At 52.3% G+C, this 25042-nt stretch overlaps 1 protein-coding gene across 1 annotated transcript; it reads right to left on the bottom strand.

Moving 5' to 3' along the window:
• Positions 1-3378: 3378 nt before the first annotated feature.
• On the bottom strand, positions 3379-14189 carry ACER1 (alkaline ceramidase 1). The gene is made up of 6 exons (XM_027668153.1): positions 14097-14189; positions 7710-7824; positions 6562-6700; positions 5441-5578; positions 4576-4713; positions 3379-3547 (listed from the first exon to the last, which is right to left on the bottom strand). Exons 1-6 carry the CDS (start codon positions 14187-14189, stop codon positions 3379-3381), a joined length of 792 nt encoding a protein of 263 aa, XP_027523954.1.
• Positions 14190-25042: the final 10853 nt, after the last annotated feature.

The following is a 25042-nucleotide window of genomic DNA, read 5'->3' as shown; positions in this document are numbered from 1 at the left end:
CTTCTCTCTTCTTCCTAAACCCTTCTCTTGCCTCTTTTTTTGTGGTTTAGGAAGCCACATGGAGAACCAAATCAGGGAAATGATCCGGGTTGAGGCTCATCTGGCAAAAATAAGGAAAGGTTTCATTTTGACCAGTCCCAACTCAGATCCCTGAGCACGTGGGGTTACAACTCTTCCTGCCCTGCCTGTTTACCTGTGTCACTGAGCTGAGCTGGCGTGACACCCATCAGACACCCACCCTGACAAGGATCCTGGGGCAGGAGGTACCCTCAGACCTCCCTATGGTATCAAGAGAGGGTTCCCAGCTTCCCCCATTCACATGCTGCACATCCCTGCAGGATCCCTTCGTCCCTTTGACAGCTCTCTTGGTTTTTAGGGTGTTTTTAGGGGTGTTTGCCAGCTCTGCAGTGCCCCACAAGCTGGAGCCATGGCTCCCTGGTAGGAAGGACAGAGCATCCCCAGCAGCTCAGGGACCTTTTGGAGGTGCCACCCCAGCCTCAGATAACCCTGGGGATGCCCAGACCACAGTCCCACACTGCTGTGTTGGGGCTGCTTGGCTTTCTCAGGCTGCAGCCCCACTCAGAGCAGGAGGCCCTGCCTTGGGCACTGCCGTCCTTTTCAAGCTGCTTTGTGGCTTTCTTTTCTTTTCTTTTCTCTCTTTTTTTTTTTTTTCCCCCAGGTTCCCAGGGCTGGGGATTCAGCTTCTGGCCTCATCCAGAAATCCCTGAGGGTTTCAGATCCCCACGAGGCCTCTCAATGTCTTGATCTGCTTGAATAGGCATTTTTAACGCGGCCCCGGCTGTCATCGGGGCCTGTTACAGTCACTCAACTGCAGCAACATTGTTCTCCAGGCAGCAGCGCCTAGGACACCTCCCTTATTTCCATATTGCACAGGGGATTTTGCCACTGGATCGAGCATCACATCGGCTCACATCGGCTCGGTGGTCGGAGGTGGCCAATTAGCCCTTGGTCGCCCACAGCCCAGCCTTCATCCCTCCGCCGTTCTCAGCATCTCCAGCCGGCGGGGCTGCTGGCGCCTGTCCATCTCCGTGGGTCCTGCCGGAGGTGAAGGTGACCCCCTTTTCCTGTGCCAGGCTCCCTGGCAACGCAGCCTTTTCTTTCGCGAGCGGCCTCCTCCACCCCCTGACGGGGCGAGGGGCTGTGAAAGCCCCGCTGCACTTTTGAACTTGCTGCCGACGCGCTCAGTGGCTGCGCGGGGCAGCGGCGGCGGAGGGGCCGAACCCAGCGGGGACCCAGTGCAATTGCCCAGAAGTTATTAATAGGCTGTGGAAGAATGTGACGGGCTGGGGAAGGAGCGAGGAGGGGGGAGAGCAAGAGGGAGAGAAACAGGGAGGGTCAGCGAAAGGGAGACGGAGTGATGAGTGGTGGCACACAGGGGAGACAAAGAGGCGAACGGGAGGAGGAGACGGGCACTGGCATGGGCAGACAAGGGCACACACAGGCTGGAGATCCGAGTAGCCCTTGCTCTGCACCTTGTGCGGGTGTCTCAAGAGTGGCCGTGCTGGCAGACAGGTGTCTAATCCTGCCAAGGGATGGAGAGGGCAAGGAGACCGGGCCTGGGGGTCCAGTTCGTGGCAGGGCATCCCTTTCCCAGCGTGAAACACTGTTCGGGGTTCATGAGCCAAATTTGCCATCTAGTGGCCCTGGGGACCATTGCAGAGGCACCCACGCGGCAGCCATGGCCACGGGAGGACCACAGCACAGGCACTGCCTCAGAGGTAACCAGAGGCACCACCTTCTGCCTCAGAGGTAAAACCCAGAGTGCTCCTGCTTTTGCTTTACTCGCAGGGGCCCCAAAGCCCGTGGTCCCTGCAGTGACATTACATTGTTGTGCCTGTGTTGCAGGAAGCCAACCTCAGCCACCCTGCCTGCCTTGGTGGGCTCCAGAGATTGTCCCTGCAGGCTGGGCAAGGATCCAGACCCACAACATCAGCTCATCACTGTAAGCAGCAAGGCTTGGAAAGCAAGAGTGTGTCCTGTGGCTGTAAGGGCAACCATGGGGACAACCTGGAAAGCACAGCAGGGGTCTGTCTCTGAGGGTCTGCATCTCTTTGTTCTTGTAAAGGTAATGACATTTCTATCTAATGTCACAGAATTATTGAATCACAGAATATCCTAAGTTGGAAAGGACCCACATGGGTCATCAGTCTCCTGGCCCTGCACAGATACCCCAACAATCCCACCCTGTCCCTCACAGCATTGTCCAAACGCTCCTGGAGCTCTGGCAGCCTTGGGGCCGTGCCCACTGCCCTGGGGAGCCTGGGCAGTGCCCCAGCACCCTGTGGGGGAAGAACCTTTCCCTGAGATCCATCCCAACCCCCCTGGCACAGCTCCAGCCCTTCCCTGGCTCCTGTCCCTGGTCCCAGAGCAGAGCTCAGTCCCTGCCCCTCCACCTCCCCTGGGCAGGAGCTGCAGCCCCCGAGGAGTCTCCCCTCAGTCTCCTCTGCTCCAGCTGAACCAGCCGAGTGCCCTCAGCTGCTCCTCAGACCCTGCCCACCTCTGTGTCCCTCCTTTGGACTCTCCCCAATAGCTTTTGGTTCTTCTTATGTTGTGGCACCCAAACTGCCCCAGGACTTGAGGTGAGGCCGCCCCAGTGCAGAGCAGAGTGTGACAGTCACCTCCCTTGACCAGCTCTGACCATCCTGGCTCCTCACCTCACCCTGCCCCCAGCCAGCCCTTCCAGCAAGCAGAAGAATCTCCAAGGGGCCATTGGAGATTGTCAGAGCTCGGGAGGAACAAGGACATCGGGGATTGAGAAAAGGGTAGAGCACCCAGGAACTTGCGCCAGCAGAAACTCCTTTGAGCTGTCACCCAGGAGGATTTCTCTTTATAAACAGCCCTCCCTAGTTCAGAGAGAGCTTTGGCTGCCCTGTCTGTGGGAATGACTGACCGATAACAGTGTGGTGTAGTCAGGGGCAAGAAAGGGGCGCAGTGTAAGTCAGTGTCCACAGCTTTAATGCACAGCTCTCCTGAGCAAGACAACATACATCAATAAATAGAGTTAATAATAATAATTAGAGCAGCCCTAACAAACCCAGCTGTCACCAGTTTGGCTTCAGTGTTCTCTGCTGTGCCCTTGTCAGCAAGGGGTGCTGATGCTTGACTAACGAGAGGGCACAGAAGAAGCCCCATCTCCCTCCCCTCCTCAGTAGGGATCTGCTGGAGGAGATCTCTGGCTCTCTGGGCAGAGTCTTCCAAGGCATCTGTGGGCTCCCACCCTGCTTCATGCCCAACATCATGAGGCCTCAGCTGCTTCCACATTGCCCTGATCCGAGGAACAGGCGGCACAGCCGAGTTGTTCCCCATGTGTGCATCACACACACCCCGTGCCCGAGGGATGCCTGGGGGCAACTTGCTCTAGCACTGCTTGTGGGGTTCCTCCAGGGTGACATAGGGCACCACGACAGGCCATGAGTCACTGGGCCAGTATTCCAGCTTGGGCTTGAAGGATGGCATCTCATAGTTGACATCGAAGTAGATGACTAGAGGGCAGCAGTACAGCAGGGACAGGGCTATCAGCACGTGCCTGGCAGGGAAACCAAAGAGATGTGTTGGACAGGGATAACTCCCATCTGCTGGCATGGTCACCTTAAGACTGGAGCCAAGGGGTAAAGCAGGGGCAGGGGAAGGTCCCAGTCTTCTGGTGCACAAAGGCTGCAGGGAGTGTGGGTCCTGCCGATGGGGTTTGTGCCTGTGGGGAAATCCTATCAGAGCTCTGTGAGCTGGGATGAGGAGAGGACAGAGATGGATGAAAGGAGGTTGTAGCCAGGTGGGAGTTGGTCTCCTCCCTCAGGCAACCAGCAGTAGGACAAGAGGGCACAGTCTTAAGCTATGCCAGGGGAGGTCTAGGTTGGATATTAGAAAGAAATTTTTACAGAGACATCGGAATGGGCTGCCCAGGGAGGGGGTGGAGTCACCATCCCTGGAGGGATGTTTAAGGACAGACTGGACGTGGCATCAGTGCCATGGTCTGGGAACCATGGCAGGGTTGGATCAAGGGCTGGACTCCATGATCTCAGAGGTCTTTTCCAATCTGGTTGATTCTGTGATTCTATGGGGTGACATAGGGGACCGAAACCCCAAACCACCTATTCCCCCTCGCCTGGCTCGGCCCAGGTGTCTCTCCCAGCCATCCCTGTGCTTTGTGAGGGTGCATCTGAGTGTGCCACACTTAGGCAGGCTCTAAAAAGTGTCCAAGCAAGTCTCTGCCTTTCAGTTTGGCTGTTAAAATAACTGCAAGAAGGTTGCACTTCACGCAGCACTCTGGGAGCAGCAGCAGCCCTTGGAGAGCCAGCTGCTCACCTGAAGGGACTGCTGGAACAATTTCACTTGCAAAACAGTGTTTGGCTGGCGTGGAGGAGGAAGGGGATATTAAGCAATGGTTGGGGCTGAATCCTTGGGCTGGAGCCAGGGTGAGGAGCAGCATCAATAGTGACAGGAAAGGGAGAGAGGCTTGGGCAGAAATGCAGAGCCTCTCATCCCTGCTGCCATTTCTCTGTAGCTGTGACCCTTCAGCCCTTGAAAGGTGCGGGCTGGGGTCCCAGGAGCCCTTACCAGAAGCTGTGGAAGTAGGGGAAGTTGATGGCCTGCCAGAGCCAACAAAGCCACCGGTCACTGATCCAGCTGGTGATGGCCAGGACCCACCACATCACCATGACCGCGGCCATCCGGTGAACCCGTTTGTCATTGCACCTGGAAGAGACAGTGAGGGAGAGGGAGCAGAGCATCATGCTAGAAGGAAAGTGAGTTTCAAAGAGGGCTGGTTCCTGCCTGCACATGCAACACTGCAAACCCCAGTGAGTTCCTTCTGGAGAGTATTCCTAAGACCACAAGAACTGGAGGAGTGTGACTCTGGAGAGAGGGATTCTGACTCTCCGTGTGTGAGGATGATGCTTGGAGATGCCAAGGCACTCCTGTCTTCTCCCCAGGCCCCGGCGGGTTCTCCCACCCACACTCTAGTTCCCAAATGCCCCATGAAGGGGAAAGAGCTGCAGAGATGGCAGCTGAGGAGGAGAATCATAGAATCATTAAGGTTGGAGCAGACCTTTAAGATCATCAAGTCCAATCATCAACCCAGCACCACCACCATGCTCACCACTAAACCATGTCCTCAAGTGCCACATTCACACATTTTTGGAACACTTCCAGGGATGGTGACTCCACCGCTGCCCTGGGCAGTCTCTTCAGATAAGATTGTCCCATGGATCGTCCCCATTCTTCATGGCCTTCTTGTACCCTACCGCCCACAGTCCTACCTGTTCCTCCTCCTGGTCCCTCCCAGGCTGCCCCAATTCTTTGGAGAGCTGACAGTACATGTGGCTGATGAAGACTTGGTCTCAATTCACTGTTGTGGGCAGAGTCACTCCCCACCAGGAGCACGAATGGAGCTGCAGATAACCCCTGTCAGCCCCCTCCTTACTTTTTGAGCTCACGCCAGGTCAGGTACAGCAGGTGGAAGGCGATGCAGTTGAGCGCATAGGCATTGAGGGTGGGTTTGACAAAAGACATCAAGGTGCTGATCACAGTGGTGATCCCAGTCAGCCAGTAGAAATGCCTCCTAAAGGGAGATGGGAGTGAGTGTCAGTGCCCCCAGGGTTCACGGGAGGGAAGGATGAGGAGGGGAGAGGTCATGCTCAGTCTCTGTGCAGTCCTGGCAGGAAGGCTGAGGTATCAGCCTCCCAGTTAGTCCATGACAGAGCAACAGAGTGGAGGGCACAGCCCAGGAAGCAGCTCGAGCACTTTCATGGCGATGCCAGGGATGAGGCAAAGGCATGAGGAGCTCTGCACAGGGAAGGGCTGCAAGGCAGGAGTCCACCGGAGCTGTGCAAACAGGCCAGTTTGGGCTGACTGAACAACAATAGGGCTCAGAGGGGCCTTTCACATGCAAATCCCTTCCGCTCTCCCCCAGCCATGTCTCCACAGTGAACTCCTGGTGACCTCCTTTGGCATGGGAAGAGCAGACTTGGAGCAGGCCTTTGCAAGGCTTCTAACTGGGCTGGCTCAGGGAGCTCCAGCCAGGATGGGACTATCCTTTGAGCAAAGCCCTGCTGGGTTCCCATTTCTGCTGGTCCGTGCTCACCCAGTATCCCCATCCCCTCTGCTGAGCTCCTCCAGCCCAGCCAGCCCTCCTGCTAAACCTTGAAAGGAGGGGTGTAACTTGGACTAGCTTGTCCTATGGGAAACCCCCTCAACCTTCAGGGAAAGCTCTCTGTGGATGACAGAGGATGCTGGAACAGCTTGACAGCAACAGGTAATTGAATGTTAATGCTCAGGAACATTTAATTTCCTAATTAATTTTGAAATTCTCCTCTGCAGCTTTGCAAACACAGCCAGCTCCAGCCGAGAGGAGCCCAGCACAGCCCTTCCCGTGGGAGGGTTTTGACTCTTCCTCTGTCAGCACCAAGTGATGGAGGGTCTGGTCCCAAAGCCAGTGACCCCAGTGCTGACCCCTTGCAGGGGACCTGAGGGGGTCACACCCCTCGATGTCAGTGTCCCATCCCTCCCCTCAGAGCCTGCACCCCATGTCCCTCTGAGTCACACCTGTTCTTGATGAACTTGGGGAAGTAAACCTGGGGGTACCAGAAGGAATATGCCACAGCCAGCGTCCAGAGGATGGAGAGCTCATCCAGGAGTTGTCCCACATAGCTCAGGGTCATATGAAAGTATGTGGAGAAGATGCCTGCAAGGAGCAAGGACAGTCTTAGTCAGCAAAGCTCCATCCTCTCACAAGCCTGTCTGGCCTGGGAAGTTCTTGGGGGCCATTCCTAAAGGCAGGGTTCCTGAAGAGCAGGGTGTCAAGAAGATGGTACTAGACTCTTTTCAGTGATGCCCAATGACAGAACAAGGAGTCATGGCCATAAACTAAAACACAAGGTGTTCCACCTCAACATGAGGAAGAATTTCTTTCCATGGAGGATGACAGAGCACTGGAACAGCTCCCCAGGGAGGGTGCAGAGTCTCTCTCTTTGGAGACATTCCAAACCCACCTGGATGCATTCCTGTGTCACCTGCTCCAGGTGATCCTGCCTGGGCAGGGTGGTTGGACTGAATGGTCTCACAGAATCAGAGAACCAAACAGGTTGGAAAAGACCTCTGAGATCATGGAGTCCAACCCATGATCCAACACCACCTCGTCACCCAGACCATGACACTGATGCCACGTCCAGTCTGTCCTTAAACATCCCTCCAGGGATGGTGACTCCACCCCCTCCCTGGGCAGCCCCTTCCAGTGGCTGATCCCTCTCTCTGAGAAGAATTTCTTCCTGATGTCCAACCTAAACCTCCCCTGGCACAGCTTAAAATCATGCCCTCTTGTCCTAATGCTGGTTCCCTGGGAGCAGAGCCCTATCCCCCCTGGGTCCCCCCTCCTGTCAGGGAGTTGTAGAGAGTGAGAAGGTCTCCCCTGAGCCTCCTCTTCTCCAGGAAGGTCTCCAGAGGTCCCTTCCAACTCCAACTATTCTGTGATTCTGTGAATGGGCCTTGGTGTGGGGGAACCCACACACTCAGCACCCTGGGGATTTACTGGGTTGGAAGGTGCAGGAACCACAACCTGCAGGGCTTCAAACAGAAATGGCTGTTCAGTTCCCCACCTCAGCTTTCCCTTGTGCTTTGGTCACTGAGAACATCCCAGGGTATCATGTTGGATACTCTGGCAACCTGTCTGGTCTTCCCACAGCCTTGGCACCCACCTACGAGGATGAGGAGGCCTGAGATGAAGTACAAGGGCATGGCACGGTGCTGACAGTACTGCCGGTTCAGGTAAAGCAGGGCAGGAGAGAGCACGAAGAAGCTCACATTGCTGATCTGGAAAACAAGAGCCACATCCAGTTTATTGCACGACCTTGGGCGAGTCTCATCGCAACACATACCTCAACATCTCCGTGTGTGAAGAGGATGCTGATCTCTAGTGGGAAGTGTGGCGTGGAAGCAGGGATTGCCCTTGGCACAGGGAGAAGGCAGAGGCGTTTCTCCAGAAGGGAGGCTGGAACTGGAAGGACAGCTATTGCTGTGACAACAGTGGCTGCAGACACCTGTGCTCTCCCTGCAGGCACCTCTGGGGACAGCAAGCCCAGGGTGAGCTGGTTTGTCCCTCTTGGGTGATGGTTTAGCTTCAGCTGCCCAGTGTCTTCAAGCAAGATGCCAAACTCCTCTGTTTGCAACCACCTCCTGTCAACCCAGACCTGCCAGGAGCTCCCCAGGTGGCTCCTGACCCTTCCAGCCAGCTGTGAGTCCCCTGTGAGGGGCTGGGAGGGTGGGAGAAGCTTAGCTACCACAGCAAGCCACGATCAGCAAAACATCCTTAACTGGGAGTGGCTGTGGTGGAGAGTGGCAGGACAAGCAGGACGTGGGTAGGTGGGAACAGGCAGGATTGAGGTGACATCCTGTGGTGTCATGTGTGAAGCCACCTGGCCTGCAGGGGGGAGGTGTTCTGTACACTAGTAATTACATGAGGTCATAAACCTCCTTTAAACACACCTGGCAAATGAACACAGTGGAATTATTCTGCCCTGACTTCCAACTCTGCAAAATTCCTTCATGGGCAGACTTTGATTTGTCTGGGGAGGAGGGGACAGTGCTGGACTGGTTGAAGATGTCAGTGCTTTGGAGAGTGGAGATGCCGATGGGCAAAATGTGGGATCTGGGGAGGAGCAGCAAGTGCCCAAAACCTGGCCCTGTCTGCCGGGTCAGGCCCACTCCATCCTGCAGCAATAGGGCAATGAAGTCTGCACTAATTACCCTCTGTGGATTCTTACTCTGGATTTTTCGCCTGACTCTGCAAACTCAGGAAAGGGATATCACTGGGACCTCCCCAGGGAAAATCCCTCTTGCTTATGAACTGTTGGGACTGTGGTGCTGTGTTGACCTGCCAGGCAGCTCTTTGGAGCCATTTGGCAAACAACCAGCGTGACTTTTATCTCAGCCTGACAATCCTTTCATCTCCCAGCTAGATGCTGACCCAGACCCCACGCCTAGAATGTGACATCCACAGCCCAGAGTCTTTCCCTCTCAGCAGCACGAGGTAAACTGCAAAATCTGCACTTGGCTAGTGAGGTCCCCTGGGATCTCTGTGGTAACAGGGCTGCAAATCACAGGGATATTGTCATCTATCTGAAACACACCCTCTGGTATTCCAGAGGGAAACACAATTCACGCCTAATGTAAGGTCTCAATTCCCTTAAACATCAGAGATTTATCTTGATTTTCACTAAGGTTTCCATGAAGCGAGTTCATGCTCCCATTAACAGCAATTCTCAGGCCAAATGTATTGTTTTTCCATAGGTGCTTAGAGCCAAATCCAGGCCTATTCCCATTCCAGCTATGAAAAAAGAAGTGCTGCTCCCACTTGCACACTTGAGGTCAAACTGCTCTGAAATGATCAAGAAACCAGACAACCATGTGTTACAGTAACAACCGCGTTTCAAACATTTCTTTTTCCTGTGAAATGGTTAAAGAGGCTTGGGGAAGACAAGCAGGGATAGCAAGGAGAGGGAAAACGTTCAGAGAAAAGGCAGCAGTGTGCAAGTGCCAGCACGCACGACATCGTGAGGAAACGTGGGAGGTTGGGATTGTGTATGGAGAGGTCTGGATCTGTGTGCTGCAGTGGGCATTGCAACAGTGTCATTAATTACATGATAGTGGCATTATCACTTCATTAATTCAGGACATGATGTGCAAGATCAGATATCAGAGGGGAGGGATAATCAGGGGAGCCGTGCCAACAGGGTCAGGAAGATAAGAGTGATTCCTTGCAGAGCAGCCAAGCTCTGAGATTAGGGAAGAGCTCCTGCCCCTGTGGGGGACATGGGTTTTCATCACTCGTGGGATCCCAGCCCTGATTTGTAAATGCTGACTTCTGTCTTCCCTCTAGGATGTGGCAAGCTCTGTCTCAAATGTGGTTAGGAGGGTTTTGCTCCCCGTACTCCTACTAGAAGTTTTTCCAGAATTTCTGCTCACTCTGAGACCCCCCAGCACAGCTTCTCTTTATACCTGTCTGGGTCGTACTGGCCGGGAGGCACCAGCTTCCTCTGCCGGGATGCTGGGGAGATAAGAGAGTGGTGGTGGAGCTGAGGTGTGATTGGACATGGGAGAGCCACTCAGCCCTGTGGGCTCACTGTGTGAGCTCACCGCTGTGTCCCACTCCCTAACAAGGGTGAGTGACTGCCCCAGGTGCCCACCTAGCCTGCCATTTGCTTCTTTCACTAGGAGAGAAACTAGATTGGGATCAGCAAGATGGCTCTAATCCTGGTGCATTAGTAGGATCATCAGGAAGACCCCAGGCTTTTGCAGCTCCAGCCTGAGATGGAGGGAGAGACCTGCAGAGAACCTTCATCCATGGCAGGGTGAGACCAGCTCCTGATTGCATCAGGGCAGGACATGCTGCAGGGATCCCTGGGATGGAGGGAGAGACCCACAGGGAACCTCTTTGCATCTCCATCCATGACAAGGGGAGTCCAGCCTCTGTTAAGGATTGGGGCAGCAGATACTGGTTTGAGGACAGCAACAGTGCAATGGCAGCTAAGACCTGTGCTAGTCCTTACTCCAGCCAGGAATTTTTTGCAGTGGAAGGAGATTTCTGCAGGATTCGCTGCAGAGTTCACTCACTCAAAGGCCAGAGAACCAGCTTTGAGTGAGTTTCCAGAGGAGCCCACAGGGTCAAGGACAGGAGTGAACATCTCCAAGGCTCTCCAGACCTGTGCAGCAAGTTCCCAACAGCCAGACCTGTGTAGCAGAGGAGGAGGCTGCATGTTCTGCCATCACAGTGTCCTGCCGGCGCTTCGGGGCAGGAGACAACTGTTGGGGGGAGTTGGTTCTGCACATGACTTTCTGGGCAGGCAAGAGGGTGATGTGGCTGTGCTGCCATGGGATTAGCCCTGACACACTGACAGTGAGTCCTGCTCTGGGTGGATCTGGGTAACCTGAGGGTAACCTGGGGTAAGCTGAACTTATCCCACCAATCCATGAAGCATCCAGGAGTTCTGGATATGCAGCAGTGTCAGAGCTCCTGCTGCTGCAGAGACACTGCTGAGGATGTGTGTGTCATTATCAACATCCTGAATCAGTCATTTCAGCAAAGAAATGAGGGCAAAAAGACAAGTCCCTGACTGATGACCCTTCTAGAGCACAATAGTGTTCTCCTTTGAGCAGCCAGAAGACAATAAATTTCTGGGTCACTGAGTCACTACAAATAGGGTTTTGTTGCTGAACTGCATCCAACCATGAGCCACCATGTATTATTAGGTACTTAAAGATATTGTTTACACTCTTTTCTTATACCCGTGGTGCTTATTTCTAATAAAAAAGCATCTAAGCCAAGCAGACCTGAGAGAATGTGGCTGGCAAGGAGCAATTCCCAGCAGCACAGCTGCTGGCACAGAACTGCCCTGCTGGAGCCCCAGGCAGGGTTGGGAAGAAGACATTGAAGAGGATGCTCCATGAGGAAGCCCTGCTGATTTAGTGGTCCAGCAGGCTTGGGTAGGAGCTGGCTGGATTCCCAGCCTCTGGGCTGGAATTCCCTCTAAAACTCTGGAAAATTGACACTGAAGTCGATATGGATATAATTACCTCAGGGCAGGCCCGTAAGGCTGCAGAGAGGCAGAAACCTGAGTATGGGGAACAAATGAATGGAGAGGGGAAGAGGAGGAGATCCAGGCTGTTAGGACCACATCTGGGATAGTGCCCTGAGCCCCAGCGGGATCTGCAAGATGCTGCCAACCAGCAGGGATAGTTGTGGAACTTGCTCAGATTTCTATTGTCCCCCCTTTGGGGCACATCACAGGGAGCCTGATCCTGCAAGGGAGCCCAGAGTGTGAAGAGGGGTCCCTGTGCTGCTGCAGGGGGGAGAGCCAGGCAGTGCCAGCCAGGCTGTGCAGCTGGGGAGGGAGTGATGCCCATGTCAGTGATGCTCCTGCTGGGTTTTGGTTACAAGGTCTGGCCCTGAGCATGGTGCAGCCTTGAGGCTCTTGTCAGATGCTCAGGTAACAGCAGTTTTTTGGAGGTTTGCTCCTTTGTCAGCCCTTGTCTGGACAGGAGGTCACACACCAACCTGGTGCAGGCAGCTGTCACAGCAGGTTTAGATCTCTGCTGCTTTTTCTGTTTGGGAATCACATCCTAAAATAGAGGCTGCAGAATTGGTTCCCTCCACCTGCACAGGCACCCTGCTGAGCTCCATGAGCCTGGAAACAAGGACATCAATGCAGGGACCAGTAAAAGCTCTTTCTCTGCTGGGGAAGGGGGTGCCCAGTGTTGTAAGGAGAAGAACAAGGGCAAGTTCAACCACTGGAAAAAATCCTGCAGGGTTTGCTCTTCCCACATCTCTGTTCCTCAGTATCACACTAGTTTGCATCTGTGTGGAAACATGCACTGAAGAGATTTTCCAATCCTGGAGGAAAGCTGTGTCTGAGTCCCACCCAGTGAAAATCTATCCCAACAAGCCCAGTCCCTCAAAGGTGGTGTGGAAACACAGGGGATGGCTGAGGCTGACAGGGACCTCAATCCTGAACAAGGCACCTGGTAGGATTGTCAGGAATAGCCACATAATTTAGAATCCTGTGCCACAAAACGACCCGGGCAGCTGAGAGTTAATATTTTATGGGAATCAGAGGGCTTTGGGTCCTAAGTGACACAGTTTTGCATCTGGCCACACCAGCTGGTATCCAGCAGAGAAGTCAGACACATAAGTGCTTTTGAAGAGCTCCCGAGATACTTATTGGCGTGATAAGGATCCAGAGCCACTTTGCCAGTCTGGGTGCAAATCAGGATCCTTGTGAAAATGGAATCTCAGCTCCAAAGACACGGTTGAAAAGTGCTGACTGTGTACTAAACTAGGATATGAGGCAAATTTATCTCCCAGAAGGAATTCTGACTAAAAACTTCACTTTCAGTCTTCCTGCTCTCTGTGGAAACCAGCCCCTTTCTAGTGTTGCCTGCTTAATCACAGAATCATGGAATGGTTTGGTTTGGAAGGGACCTTAAAGATCATCTCATTCCAACCCCTGCCATGGGCAGGGACACCTCCTACTAGTCCAGGTTTCTCCAAGCCCTGTTCAATCTGGTCTATTTGAGATGCTGATGTCAGTATTGAGTGATTTCTTTACCTCCTTGGTAGTTATACCTTACTTTGCACCTCTGAGCCCATCCAACAACGTCACTAACCAGGCAACAGCACAACACATCCAGTTGGATGCCAGAGGGAAGCAGGATTTGATCTGGACTGGCAGCTTTTTGTTGTCTGTCTCAGAGAGCACTGATCATACACAGCCTGAGCCTCCTCCTCTGAGACTCTGTGTAGGCAATTAGAGCTGGAGAACTGCAGGGCTTGGGAGAGGGAATTATCCTTATTACAGGCAATTTATTAAAAGCAAGAAATGCTTTAAAAAAAAGAGGAAGAGCCATTTCCATGAGAACAAGAACTTCTGGTGTTGGACCGTAATTGCTTAAAGTTGTAAACAAGGCCTGTGGAAGGTTGTAAATCCACATGCCTCACACCCCTGCAAGCCTGTAATTGCTCTGAGGGAGAGACATGCTTGGAGAGGCTGGTTATCTCCAAGTTCTCTGCAGATACGGATGCTCCAACCAGGCTGCAGTCAAGGGACTGGCACTGGATACAGCCTGACTGATAAAGGATCACGGGGGTGAAACCGGCTCATGCATCAGCTTTCCCTGCACTGAGTTCCGGATTCCCAACCTGCCTGACACGGTTCATGGAAGTGCTGCCTCTCATTTTGCCACTCCTGTACATTTAGCTGGAATATATGAGCCCTGTATGGGACCTACCCCAGTTGGCAGGAGAGCTGCAGGACTGGTATAACAGGATCTCACAGATCTGGGTGCTGCCAGACTTTTCTCACTAGGAATCAGCCCCACACATACCAGAAGTCCCCCTGGCCCCAGCACGTTTTGGGAGCAAGCGATAAAAGTCCCACGATTTATCTGAAGCTCAAAAAACATTCCCCATGCCAGCACCCTCCAATACCAGGAAGCTCAAAGGAGTGAGCAGGAGGAAAAAAAAGGATGTCCTATCCCATTTGGAGTCCCCAAAGCAGCCCCAGCCTGTCCTGGGATGATCTCACACTCACGGTGTTGTAGTACTCTGCAATCACGGCTGAGCGCTCGAAGTTGCCCTCACACCAGTCCACCTCAGCACTCTGGTAGGAAAATACGCTTGGCATCCTTGGGCACCTTGCAGAAGGGAAGGGAGAGGAGCAGGTTAGCGCTGCAGACCCCAAGGGAAGTGCAGGATCCCGCTCTGCCCCCCTGCCCCTCGCTCACCCCACCAATGTGCCTCACCCGGCACCAGTCAGCTCAACACAGCGTCTTACCCAGCTATGAAAGACTCATCCTCTTCCCATCACACTTCATAGTGCAGAATATTTCCTCTCTCCTCCTGACACAGGAGTTAAAAATCACCCCGGAAAATGCCCTTGAACTCTGAGCCTGGGGATGGTCACCCATCCATGGCATTAACATCTCTCCTCAGGTGTCGTTGCTGCCACATGACGCGTCCCCATCTCAGCCCAGTCCTTGTCACCCGGTCTTCTCCTTCCTCTTCACTTTCTCTGTGATTCAGACCTTGCTGCCAGGAGGACTTCGCTGCTCTCTGTAGGCTGTGAGCTGCTTTTTGGGAGTGGACAACTTCACAGGAGTTGGTGTTCATTGGCTCTGTTCTCCTTAGCTGTTCCTCAGCGTCATCCCAAGGGCGGGAGCTCATCACCTTGTGGGAGCTCATTCCTGGAGCACCAGCCCAGACCCTGGGTATTCCCGGAGTCCTGGGGCTTAGAGCAAAGGCACTGGGAGATGCCTCTTCACTTTGAATTTGATTTCCCTCTGAATACACTCCCATGAAAGCTCCATCCTCATTTCCCAGAGTTTCACACCTCAGGTGGGTTCTCCACTGCCATGACCCTCAGCCTGGCCTCTGGAAGTGGCAGAAGCTGCAGTGGCAAGTGAGATTCTAAAAATATCTAACCTTCTGCTTGCTTTTCTTCCCCATTCTGAAGTCTTCCCTATCCTCATTGAGAGCATAATTTCTCAGCAATCTTTTATTAATTTGAAAAAGTAAAAATTCTGTTCCTATTTGGATCATAAGTTATGTATTTGGCATATTTTTTTTTCAGATCTTTGAGACCTTGGAGCTATTTTTGAGGCTGGTAATTGGGTGCCAACCTTAGAGGTGTTTGGAAGCACCATCCGAATCCCAGCAGCTGAGTTTTGGTACAAAACAATGATAGAAATTCCCTGGAATTCAGTCCCTGGATGCAGTGTGGAACTAACCCATCTGGCTGTGCTTCTCTAGCCCTGCAGAATGAGCAGGTATGGGGTGACACCAAACAGGGGCTGAGGCGACACCACTTGAGTGGCATTTCCAAAATCCTGAGGCACTGGTGGAAAACAGAGCTTTGGTTTCTTTGAAAATCCTTTCAGCTCTGAGCCTAAAGCAGGGAAGGGAAGTTTATCTTAACCCCACTCATCAGCTGATCATGTTCTTGAGGAGAAACAGCCAACTCCCTGTTTACACCGCTGGGAGCTGAGCAGCACCACCGTGTCCAGCAGAAACCAGGGGGTGTGCAGGGGTGTGAAGCTCCCACAGCTTCCTCTGCTGCTCTTCCGAGAAGTTCAAAGGGAGAAAGCACAGGAGTGTAACACTAAGACAAATGAGCTCTTCTGTAACTCCTGCTCCAACCAGATAAACCGACTTGGGGGTGAACCTCCACCGTTCTTTTATAACTGCGAGCTAACGATGCCCTCTTTAATCCAGGCTGGCTGGTTCCCAGAGCTGAGATCATGGCTACAGAAGTAAAATAAAAGAGATAGCAGGCAGATGGGTTTGAGCTCTGACTCTTCTTGCTCTTGCATCTCCATGTGCTCGTTCACACCACAGGGACTCTCTCCTCATCCCTGCTGCTTTGCATTACACTTTTACAGTGATGAAAGTTGGTTTTGCAGGGTGTAAAAAGAATCAGACCCAGGATAGTAAATCCCATCCCATGACTTGAGCAGAGATGGTTGAGAGATGGTGAAGGGATGGAGGAGACAGGAAAAGGAACAGAAAGATGGAAGCAGTAGTGCTGGATTGCTGCTCACGTCTCCTGCCAGCCTGGCTTACCTGTGATCTCTGGATGGACCAGCGCTGCTTCCACACGGCGAGATGAAGCGTCAGGAGCTCCAAGGATTCCAGCAGAGCTGGAGCAGCAACCTGCCCTGCCGCTCTAGCTCCGAAGGAGTGCCCTCGGTGTGAGTTCACCAGGAGCAGCCGCCAGCAAATCCCCTCGCCCCGTCTCTAGGGAAAGCCTTGGGATGAGACTGGAGCCATGTGCACCCTCCAGACAAGCCTGCCGGGCCCCCACAGGAAACATGTTGGCTGGAGGATTTATATATGTGCACCCAGGTGGGCAGGGGCAGGGAGGGAGGGCAGGGAAGCATGAGCTGGAAGGGTTGGAACAGCAGAGGGTGGAAATGCAGCCTGGAATCACCGTGTGCCCCTGGGCGGGTTCACCTGCGCACGCGCACACGCCCCGATCCTGGCCCTGCTTTTCCCAGGGGAGGGACTGATCCCCAGAAACTCCTCACAGAGATGGATAAACCCCAATACAACACTTTTGACCAACAGTGAGGCGCTGCTGCTGGTTTTTTCAGACTTGAAATTCAAGTCACTTTTTTGCTTTTCAATTTATCCTCTGTTTTATTATCAAAATTAATGTTTCTATCAAATCACACTTCTTCTGACTGGTTTAGTTTGGTATTTAGTTAAAGAATGATCTGAACAGGACACTTTTGGGTGGCTGCATTGCAAATATTTTCCTCCTGAACCTCATTCAGGCATTCAAGAAAATTGGCAGCAATTAAACTTTTTCCCCCGAATCAACATTTTCTAGAGTTGAGAAAGTTGTAGAGTTGAGAAAAGAAAAAATATGTTGCTTTCTTAAATATAAGACTTAATATTTGGTCAGTGCTTCCTGTTGGACCAGGGGAGACATCACATGCAGCATCACAGGGCAGGGTCAAATGAAGATCCAAGGAGTCCTTGTCCATGTGTTTCCTGAAGAGCAGGGATTTCTTTGCCGTGGGAATAGGCTCTTTGGGAAGCTTAGCCATTTATTTTGCTAATTTTGTGAAAAGGAGCATCCCTGATCTGTGTAACACCTCCTGAAGATGCCAGGGCTTACAAAAGCCTCCCAAATCCACATGCATTTGGAAATGAGAGAGTAATTAACCACTGAAGCAGCTTATGTTACAACATGGTGGAGCCTCCGTTACGCTTAACTAAGTCCAATCTGGGCATCCTTCTAGGACAGACTTGGAGCAGAAGATCCAAAAGGACTCACAGTGAGCTGCTCCCACCCCTGGATGGTCTCCCTGCCTTGTCTAAAGTGTGGAATTCTGAGGTGAATTTGTTTCTTATTCACTCACAACTCCTGAATGGACTGTACAAGTAGGAACTGAGTTTCCAGGCTGAGCGAAGCTCCCCTATTCCCCGGGGAATCTAAGTGAGAAGCAAACATTGACTTGACCATCCTACTGGGAAGGGAAGCAGGGAATGGAGGCAGAGATGGATTTCAGAATTAGAACCCACACACGCGATGCCTGGTCTGGTTGAACATGCTGGAAAAGAATGAGTTTTCCCATCCCAAAACCTCCGGCATCGTCGGTGTGAGCAAAGCATCCAAGCATCCCTGATACATCCTGTGTCATACAGGGAATAAATAACTGGGGAGGGATGTAATGGATCTGCATCTTCCCTGATTCATCAATAAGTAGGTCATAAAGAGAGGTTGATTTCCTGGTAAGTCCTCCTTCCCAGCTCCTGCTAATGTTTACATCCTCCTGCCTGTGGTCAAAAGGGCCTGTGATGCTGAGGATGCTGAGGATGCTGAGGATGCTGAGGATGCTGACATGGAGGTGGGTGGGCTGGGGAGAGGCAGGTACCCAGAGAGCACAGGGTGAAGCTTCTGGGCCTCAGATGAGTGTTATATAGAGACAGTGGGCACTGCTGAGGCTGCTCCTTGAATCCTGGGGTCAGTTTTGGGCCTCTCATGACAAGAAAGACATTGAGGGACTGGAGCGTGTCCAGAGAAGGGAATGGAACTGAGGAAGGGTCTGGAGCACCAGGAGCAGCTGAGGGAGCTGGGGGGGCTCAGCCTGGAGAAAAGGAGGTCCAAGGGGGACCTTCTGGCTCTGCAACTCCTTGACATGAGGGGGGAGCTGTGGGGGGGGTCAGGCTCTGCTCCCACGGAACAAGGGACAGGACAAGAGGAAACAGCCTCAAGTTGTGCCAGGAGAGATACTAGGGACATTTTTTTCAGGGAAAGGATTGTAAAGCATTGGCAAAGGGCAGTGGTGGAGTCAACATCCCTAGGAGAGTTCAAACAACATGTTGGTGTGGCACTTGGGGACATGGTTTAGTGCTGAGTTGATGGTTAGACTTGATGACCTTAAAGGTCTTTTCCAGCCTTAACCATTCTGTGATTCTAATCCTCCCTGTGCTTAAAACTTCTTTCTCTCAAAGCTTCACCTGAACTCCTCACCTTGCTAAGACTTGCTGCCTCTTCTCCACCTTTCTTCTAACGTGACATCTCAGCTCACTTCTCTCTGTGAGGGCCACTGACAAGTGGCATATCTCAGGGGCAGTACTGTCCTGTCCCCTTGGCTGGTCCCTTCCTACTCCCTGGAACTGGTGCCCCCTTGCAAGACCCCACATCCCAGGCAACGTCCCAGGCTTTGTACCATGGGACATGCTTTAGTCTGGAGAGCCTCATCCCAGCTCCTTTGCCTCTCTGTCGTCCCTTGGGCAGAGTCTGAGGGTCCCACTGGGACAGCAGAGATCAGGCAGTGGAATCCCAGAATCACAGAACCATGGAATAGTTGGGGTTGGAAAGGACCTTAAAACCCATCTTGTTCCACCCCCTGCCATGAGCAGGGACACCTTCCACTAGCCCAGGTTGCTCCAAGCCCTGTCCAAGCTGAGGGAAGGGACAGGGGCTTTCACAGAAGCTGAACCTCTGGTTCCAGTTGCCAGTGTTTTATAGCTTTATGCTCACAAGCTGTGGTGGGCAAGAGTCAGTTCTGCTGCTGGTACCAACAAAACAGGGAAACGGGGACTCTGGTAGGTGAGTTTGGGAGAATCCAGTTGCTTAACTTGAGGCTGGTCCTACCTGCCTCATCCTATGGCACCTTGATTGAAGGTTTCCACCTCAACTGCTGCTGACAAGGGATTTTTTTTAAACACCACTGGGAGCAGCCGTGGTTCAGAGGCACACGTGGTTATTTATTGCCTGGGCTGGTGTGGGGCTGGGACTGTGGGTAGAGGGGCAGCAGCAGCCAGGGCACAGAGGATGAGGTGGGGGTGCTGGCATCCCATATTCCTACTGCTGTTTGCTCAGCACTTGTGAGTCAGAGCGCTGCAGTGGAAGGAGACAAATGACTTTGCTCCATTGTCACAGCAAGGCCGAGGGAAGGGAAATCAGGCACTTTGGCTCCTTGCTGCCCTACTACATCACCCTGTCCATGCTCAGAAAGGCCCTGAAGCCTCCTGGACATGCTCCATCCCACTACCACCTCCTTCGCTTTTGGTACATGACTTCAGCTCCAGGGATGCAATTTCGTGCTTCCAGGTATAAAAAACACAGGTAGGTGACCTGGGAGCCTTGCTAATGCTGAACAGTTAAATAATCCCTCTCATTCATGGCTCCACAGGGCAGGTATCATGTCCTGTGCTTGGCTGGGAAGCTGTTTAGCAGAATGTGGTCTGGAAGGAAAAACAACAGCAGCAGGAGATGTGCTAATGTTGGATGTGCTTTGCAGAGCCAAATGGAAGCATTTGTCTCCACTGCTGCTGTAGAGCCCCCCGAGAGCAATGTACCCACTCCTGTTCACATCTGCAGAGCTGGAAATATCTGTGTTTCCTCATCAGTTAGGGCAGGGGCTCCAGGCAACCAAAAACCAGCAGCAGCAGCAGCAGCAGCAGAGCAAAGCCAGATGCACCCCACGCGAGGTGTGGCTTTGGAGCCCCGAGTGCCTGAAACACCTGCTCTTTACAACACCATGGCCCTGCTCCTTGTGCAAGTCAGCCCCCACAGCAGTGGAGCACAAGCCTTGTCAGGCCCCAGAGGGTTGGTCTCGGAGTCCAGGAGAAATTCCCCACCAATCCATCATCATTGAGCAATCTCCCAGGCACTCCATTATCTTCACTCCAGGCAGGATGCCATTCCAGGCAACCCAAGAGGCTTTGTCAATGTGACCACCCCGTGCTTGTTTTGAAATACAGGCAGGTTTAAAGCAAGTGCCATAATTACTAATGGTGACAGCAATAACAGGAGTAGCTAAGGGACATTCTCCCAGCACCGTCATCTGTCACATGCAGCTCCAGCACAACCCCGTGTGAGTGGAGAGGCCTTGGCTTGTGCAACTCACCTGCTGGATGTGCAGGGCTGAGCAGAGACCTTCCCCATCCTCCCCTTCTTGTAGATGAAAATATGAGCTCTCTAAATAGAAGGGAGAAAAATCACCTTATTCTTGGCCCTGCCGTAGCAGCACAACCAGGGCTTTCTCAGCCAAAAGGGCTGCCTGGAGCCCTGGAAGGTTTTGGATTTAGCAGCCACAGAGCAAGGAGGCACCTCTTGCCACACCAAACTTCTGCACACAGCAATTTGTCAACTTTTCTTATTTCACAGAATCCTGCACGAGTTTATCTCAAGCTTTTAAAGGTTATTTTTGTGGTCATATTCTGTGGAACAAGGTCCTGTATGATTAGATGCTGGCTGAAAAGTACCTCCTCTTCAAATCACAGAGTCACAGACTGGTTTGGGTGGGAAGGGACCTTGAAGTCCATCTCATCCCACCCCTTGCCATGGGCAGGGACACCTTTCACTATCCCAGGTTGCTCCAACCTCTGTCCAGCCTGGCCTTAAATACTTCCAGGGATGGGGCATTTGCAGGAATGCTGATTCTGAAGAGATGTGCAAATGCAAGGGGATGAAGAGAAAGTTCCTGTTTGCTTGGACTGAGCCCACAGCTTCCCATCAGAGCTGGCAGGAGCTTGGCAGCACCCTGCAGGTAGGGAGATGTGTTATCCCACGTTGCAATCCTTCCCAGAGTGGCGCAAAGCCTTGGCAGGAGACCCCGAGGGTTTGTGCAAGTTCTGTGAGAGACTTGATAACAGAGACTGCAACAAACCCTGGGAACCACAGACTTCATGCAAGGCTGTCTCTAAGTACTCGGGGGGAGACTCCCAGCCCCTCTATGCTCTGGTGGGCAGAGAGCAGGAAGGCTCCTCTGCTTCAGGAAGGGCAATTAGTGCCTTTGTAAGCTCCCAGGAAGGCAGATGACAGGTTTGCCTCCTGCCCCATCTTCTGGTGGTCAGTGACTTCCTTAGCTGGAGGTCCTGGATCATCATCTTTAACCAGTCAGCACAGGCTCATCCTGGACACGTTTATCTCAAGTTTTTAAAGGTTATTTTTGTGGTCATATTCAATGTCATCACGGTCCTGATTAATTAGGTGATGGCTGAAAAAGTACCTCCTCTTAGAATCATAGAATGGTTTGAGTTGGAAGGGACCTTATAGCTCGTCTAGTGCCACCCCTGCCATGGGCAGGGACACCTTCCACCAGCCCAAGTTGCTCCAAGCCCCATCCAACCTGGCCTTGGACACTTCCAGGGATGGGGTAGCCACAGCTTCTCTGGGCAACCTGTGCCAGGGCCTCCCCACCCTCACAGGGAAGAATTCCTTCCCAATATCCTATGTAACCCTGCCCTCTGGCAGTTTAAAACCACTGCCCCTCTTGCCTCCCTGCTGACTGATGGGAGCCTTCCAGCTGGGTCACTTCTGGAGCAGTTGTTCCCTGCTCCTACCTCCAAGCCTGTTCTCTGCATTTCCCTGCCACCTCCCCATCCCACCCTGCTCATTCCCAGTGCACATCTCTGTTTTTCAGTTTCCCACCTCTGTTCAAAAGAAACACATTCCATCCCACGTGTTTTAAACCTCTGTCTGCCTATAAAAATAAAGGGAAACTGATATTTAACATGGTTTTTCTTTCGAAAACAGAAATTTGGTGTGAGTGTCTCAGGGGCAGACAGAGGGCTTGTTATAACAGTGACACGGTGACACTTAGAAGAGCCACTAGAAAAACTTCTTGGGAGAGTTTGTCACCTGAAATGGCAAAGCCTGGGAAGAGGTTTGGGCAGAGATGCCCCCAGCAGCTCTGGCAGGAGTGTCCCACTGGCTTCATCCTTGGTTTGGTGCCTGGGCTCTGAAAACATGAGGAAAACCCTCTCCAGGCTCCTGCACCTACTACCTGGCACAAACCTCCCTCTCAGGTCCACGAGCAGGTGAGACCCCTCATAGCAGAACATCTCTTGTGATTGCAGCTATGTTTTGTGTCCTCCTGGAGCTCTGAGCAGCCTCTGGCCGTGTGTCTGTGCCTGGGCAGTGGGCACAGCTCAGCTGCCTGCACAATGAAACACGGGCCTGTCAAGACCACATCACTCTCCTGCAGATCTCATTCTTGATGGCCTTAAAAGAGGACTGGATTCATCTCTGAAGGTGTTTTTCCCTCTGTACACATTCCATAGGAAGCTCCTGATGCCATCTGCAGGTTTGTGGCAGCGCTGATCTATTGGCAAGGGTGTGCCCTTTTCCCAGGATTGCTCCAGGGACACAGGGAGTCACCAAACATGGAATCATGGAATTTTTTTAGGTTGGAAAAGCCCTCTAAGGTCATTCAGTCCAACTGTCAACTCAGCACTGCTGAGCCCACCGCCAAACCTTGTCCCCAGGTGCCACATCCACAAGTTGTTTGAACACTTCCAGGGATGGGGACTCTGCCACCTCCCAGGGCAATTTGTTCCAATACCTGAACACCCTTTCCTTGAAGGACTTTTTCCTGATAACCAATTTAAACCTCCCCTGGTGTAATTTGATGGGCAACCAGGTAACTGATGGGCCAAACTCTGGGGAAGAGATGATTGGGAAGGCTCATTCCATCGAACATCCATCCCTTCCCACACCTGCAGAGACATTTCCTTTATTCATTTAATAACTTCCTATTTCTTGACTATGTTGTTACACTTTTAATTCCTGCCTTTCCCTGGAGGGACTAAAATCCATCTCTAACCAATAAAACCAATTCATCCTGAGTGTTTCAGAGTCTTCAGGCAACTCAGAGGCAAAGCTGAAGGGCCCAAAATAACCCCTGGCTGGTGCAATTCACTGGATTTCCTGCTTGCATCAGGATGGAGCTTGGCTCCAAAACAGCTCCAGGGTGTCAAATCAGCCCTGAGAGTCTGCAGCTGATCCAGCCACCCCATCCCAGCGCCAAAGGCACACAGGGGATGTTGTGAGACCAGGGCAGGTGCCATGTGGAGCTGTTTCCCAAGCCCAGCTGGACTCTGAGCAGCATCTCCCTGCCAGGGATCTGCCCACACCCTTGGAGAGAGGGCAAGAGGGTTGCACAAGGCTGGTGGCAGAGGAGGAGGCTGCTCTGGGAACCCACCCTCCAGGCTAGGTCCTTGCCTACCTCCCCTGTTGTTGAGACTGGAAAACTGGGAGTGGGAACTGGGAGAGGGAGCCATCCCACCCACAGTGTGCCTCTCCCCATGGCACCTGTGAGACTGTTTCCCAAAGAGCGATGTTTCCCAAATCTTATTTTCACGTCCTGAAATCTCTGCAGGCAGTGAGAGGAGCACAACAACACTCTCTGTAATTAGGGAGGTGATGAGTAGGAACTCCAGTTTGTCCAGGGATGTTCCTATTGCAATATTTGTCCTGCAAAAAAACCCAGAATATTAGCAAAAACCTTGCAAATTAGGGGCAAGTGCAGCTGTGACCATCACAACAAACTGATTTTTCCTGCCTGTTCACAGAAATTCTCCAGACAATGTGCAGGAACAGGATTTTTAAGCCTGGAAGCAGGAGTTTTGCAACATTGGAGCTGGAAGGTAACAGGGTGTGTAAGGCCAGGTCAGAGAAGAGAAAAACCTTGGGGCTCACACATCTCTGGCCTCACTCACTGCACAGAAGGGTCACAAGCTGGCTGAGACCTGATGCAGTGAAAGCTCAATCCAAGGGACAGGACAGGGTGATATCCCAAGGAGGAGCTGGGTATTGTATAAAACACCCACCCACAGCAGCAGGTGAGTTTTGTAAAAAAAAAAAAAATATTTTGGAGATATAAACCAAAAAGTGGTGTCATTTGAGAATCCTACACACAGACTTCATACTTGTGTGCTTGTGTGTGTCATGATCCTTCTGGACTGAGGTGCCCACAGCATCTCTTGGGGGGTGAGGGATGTCCATGGGGGTCCCTGGTGCTGCCCATCCTAGCAGTTGAAGCATCATTTAACCCTAATCAGGGTGCATTTTGGGGCCTGAGGCCCCTGAAGTCTATTTCTCAACTGTGTTCCATGTCTGTCATGAGCTCTTTGGAACAGGTTTTCTTTGTGGTCTCTCTGGGGTTGGGATCCAAAATCCTTCAGCTGTGCAAAGCAATAATTGCCATGATGGTTGTTCCTGGTCTTTTCACTCGGTCTGGCTGAGCTGGGACACTTTGTACAGTTCGTAAAAATACTAATAACACTAATTAATTTTTACCAAGCTTTGCAAACAGCCTGGGGAGTGCTGGGGCAGCTGGAAATGGTAACACCTCATGAGGAGTGAGGTGGGGACAGTGTTTACCCAGCCAAAGGAATCCCTGTCTCCCCAAATCCCACTCCAGGTACATCCTGCTGTCTCTCTCTCCTCTCCCTGTAGCTGGATCCATTCCCACCCTCTCTTTCCAAGGCACTAAATGCACTGGATATGATGCTTAATGATCTGGGAGAAGCTGGGCCCTGACTCTGTACAGGGTGGTGACAGATCCATCCCTTCCCTGCTGCACAGCTCAGCTTCCCTATTGGAAAGATGGGATAGGGATCTGCAAGGACCCTCCAGATTTGCTCTGAGATAGGGGCTGGGTGTTGTTTTATGGTTTAAGGATGCCAGAATCCACAGCTATTTACTGCAGGGCAGAGAGGCAGTGGCTGAACATGAGC

Source organism: Corapipo altera, unplaced genomic scaffold (genome assembly GCF_003945725.1).
Source record: "Corapipo altera isolate COAL_440 unplaced genomic scaffold, ASM394572v1 108, whole genome shotgun sequence".
NCBI lineage: Eukaryota > Metazoa > Chordata > Aves > Passeriformes > Pipridae > Corapipo > Corapipo altera.
This window is presented reverse-complemented; position numbering and strand designations above follow the sequence as displayed.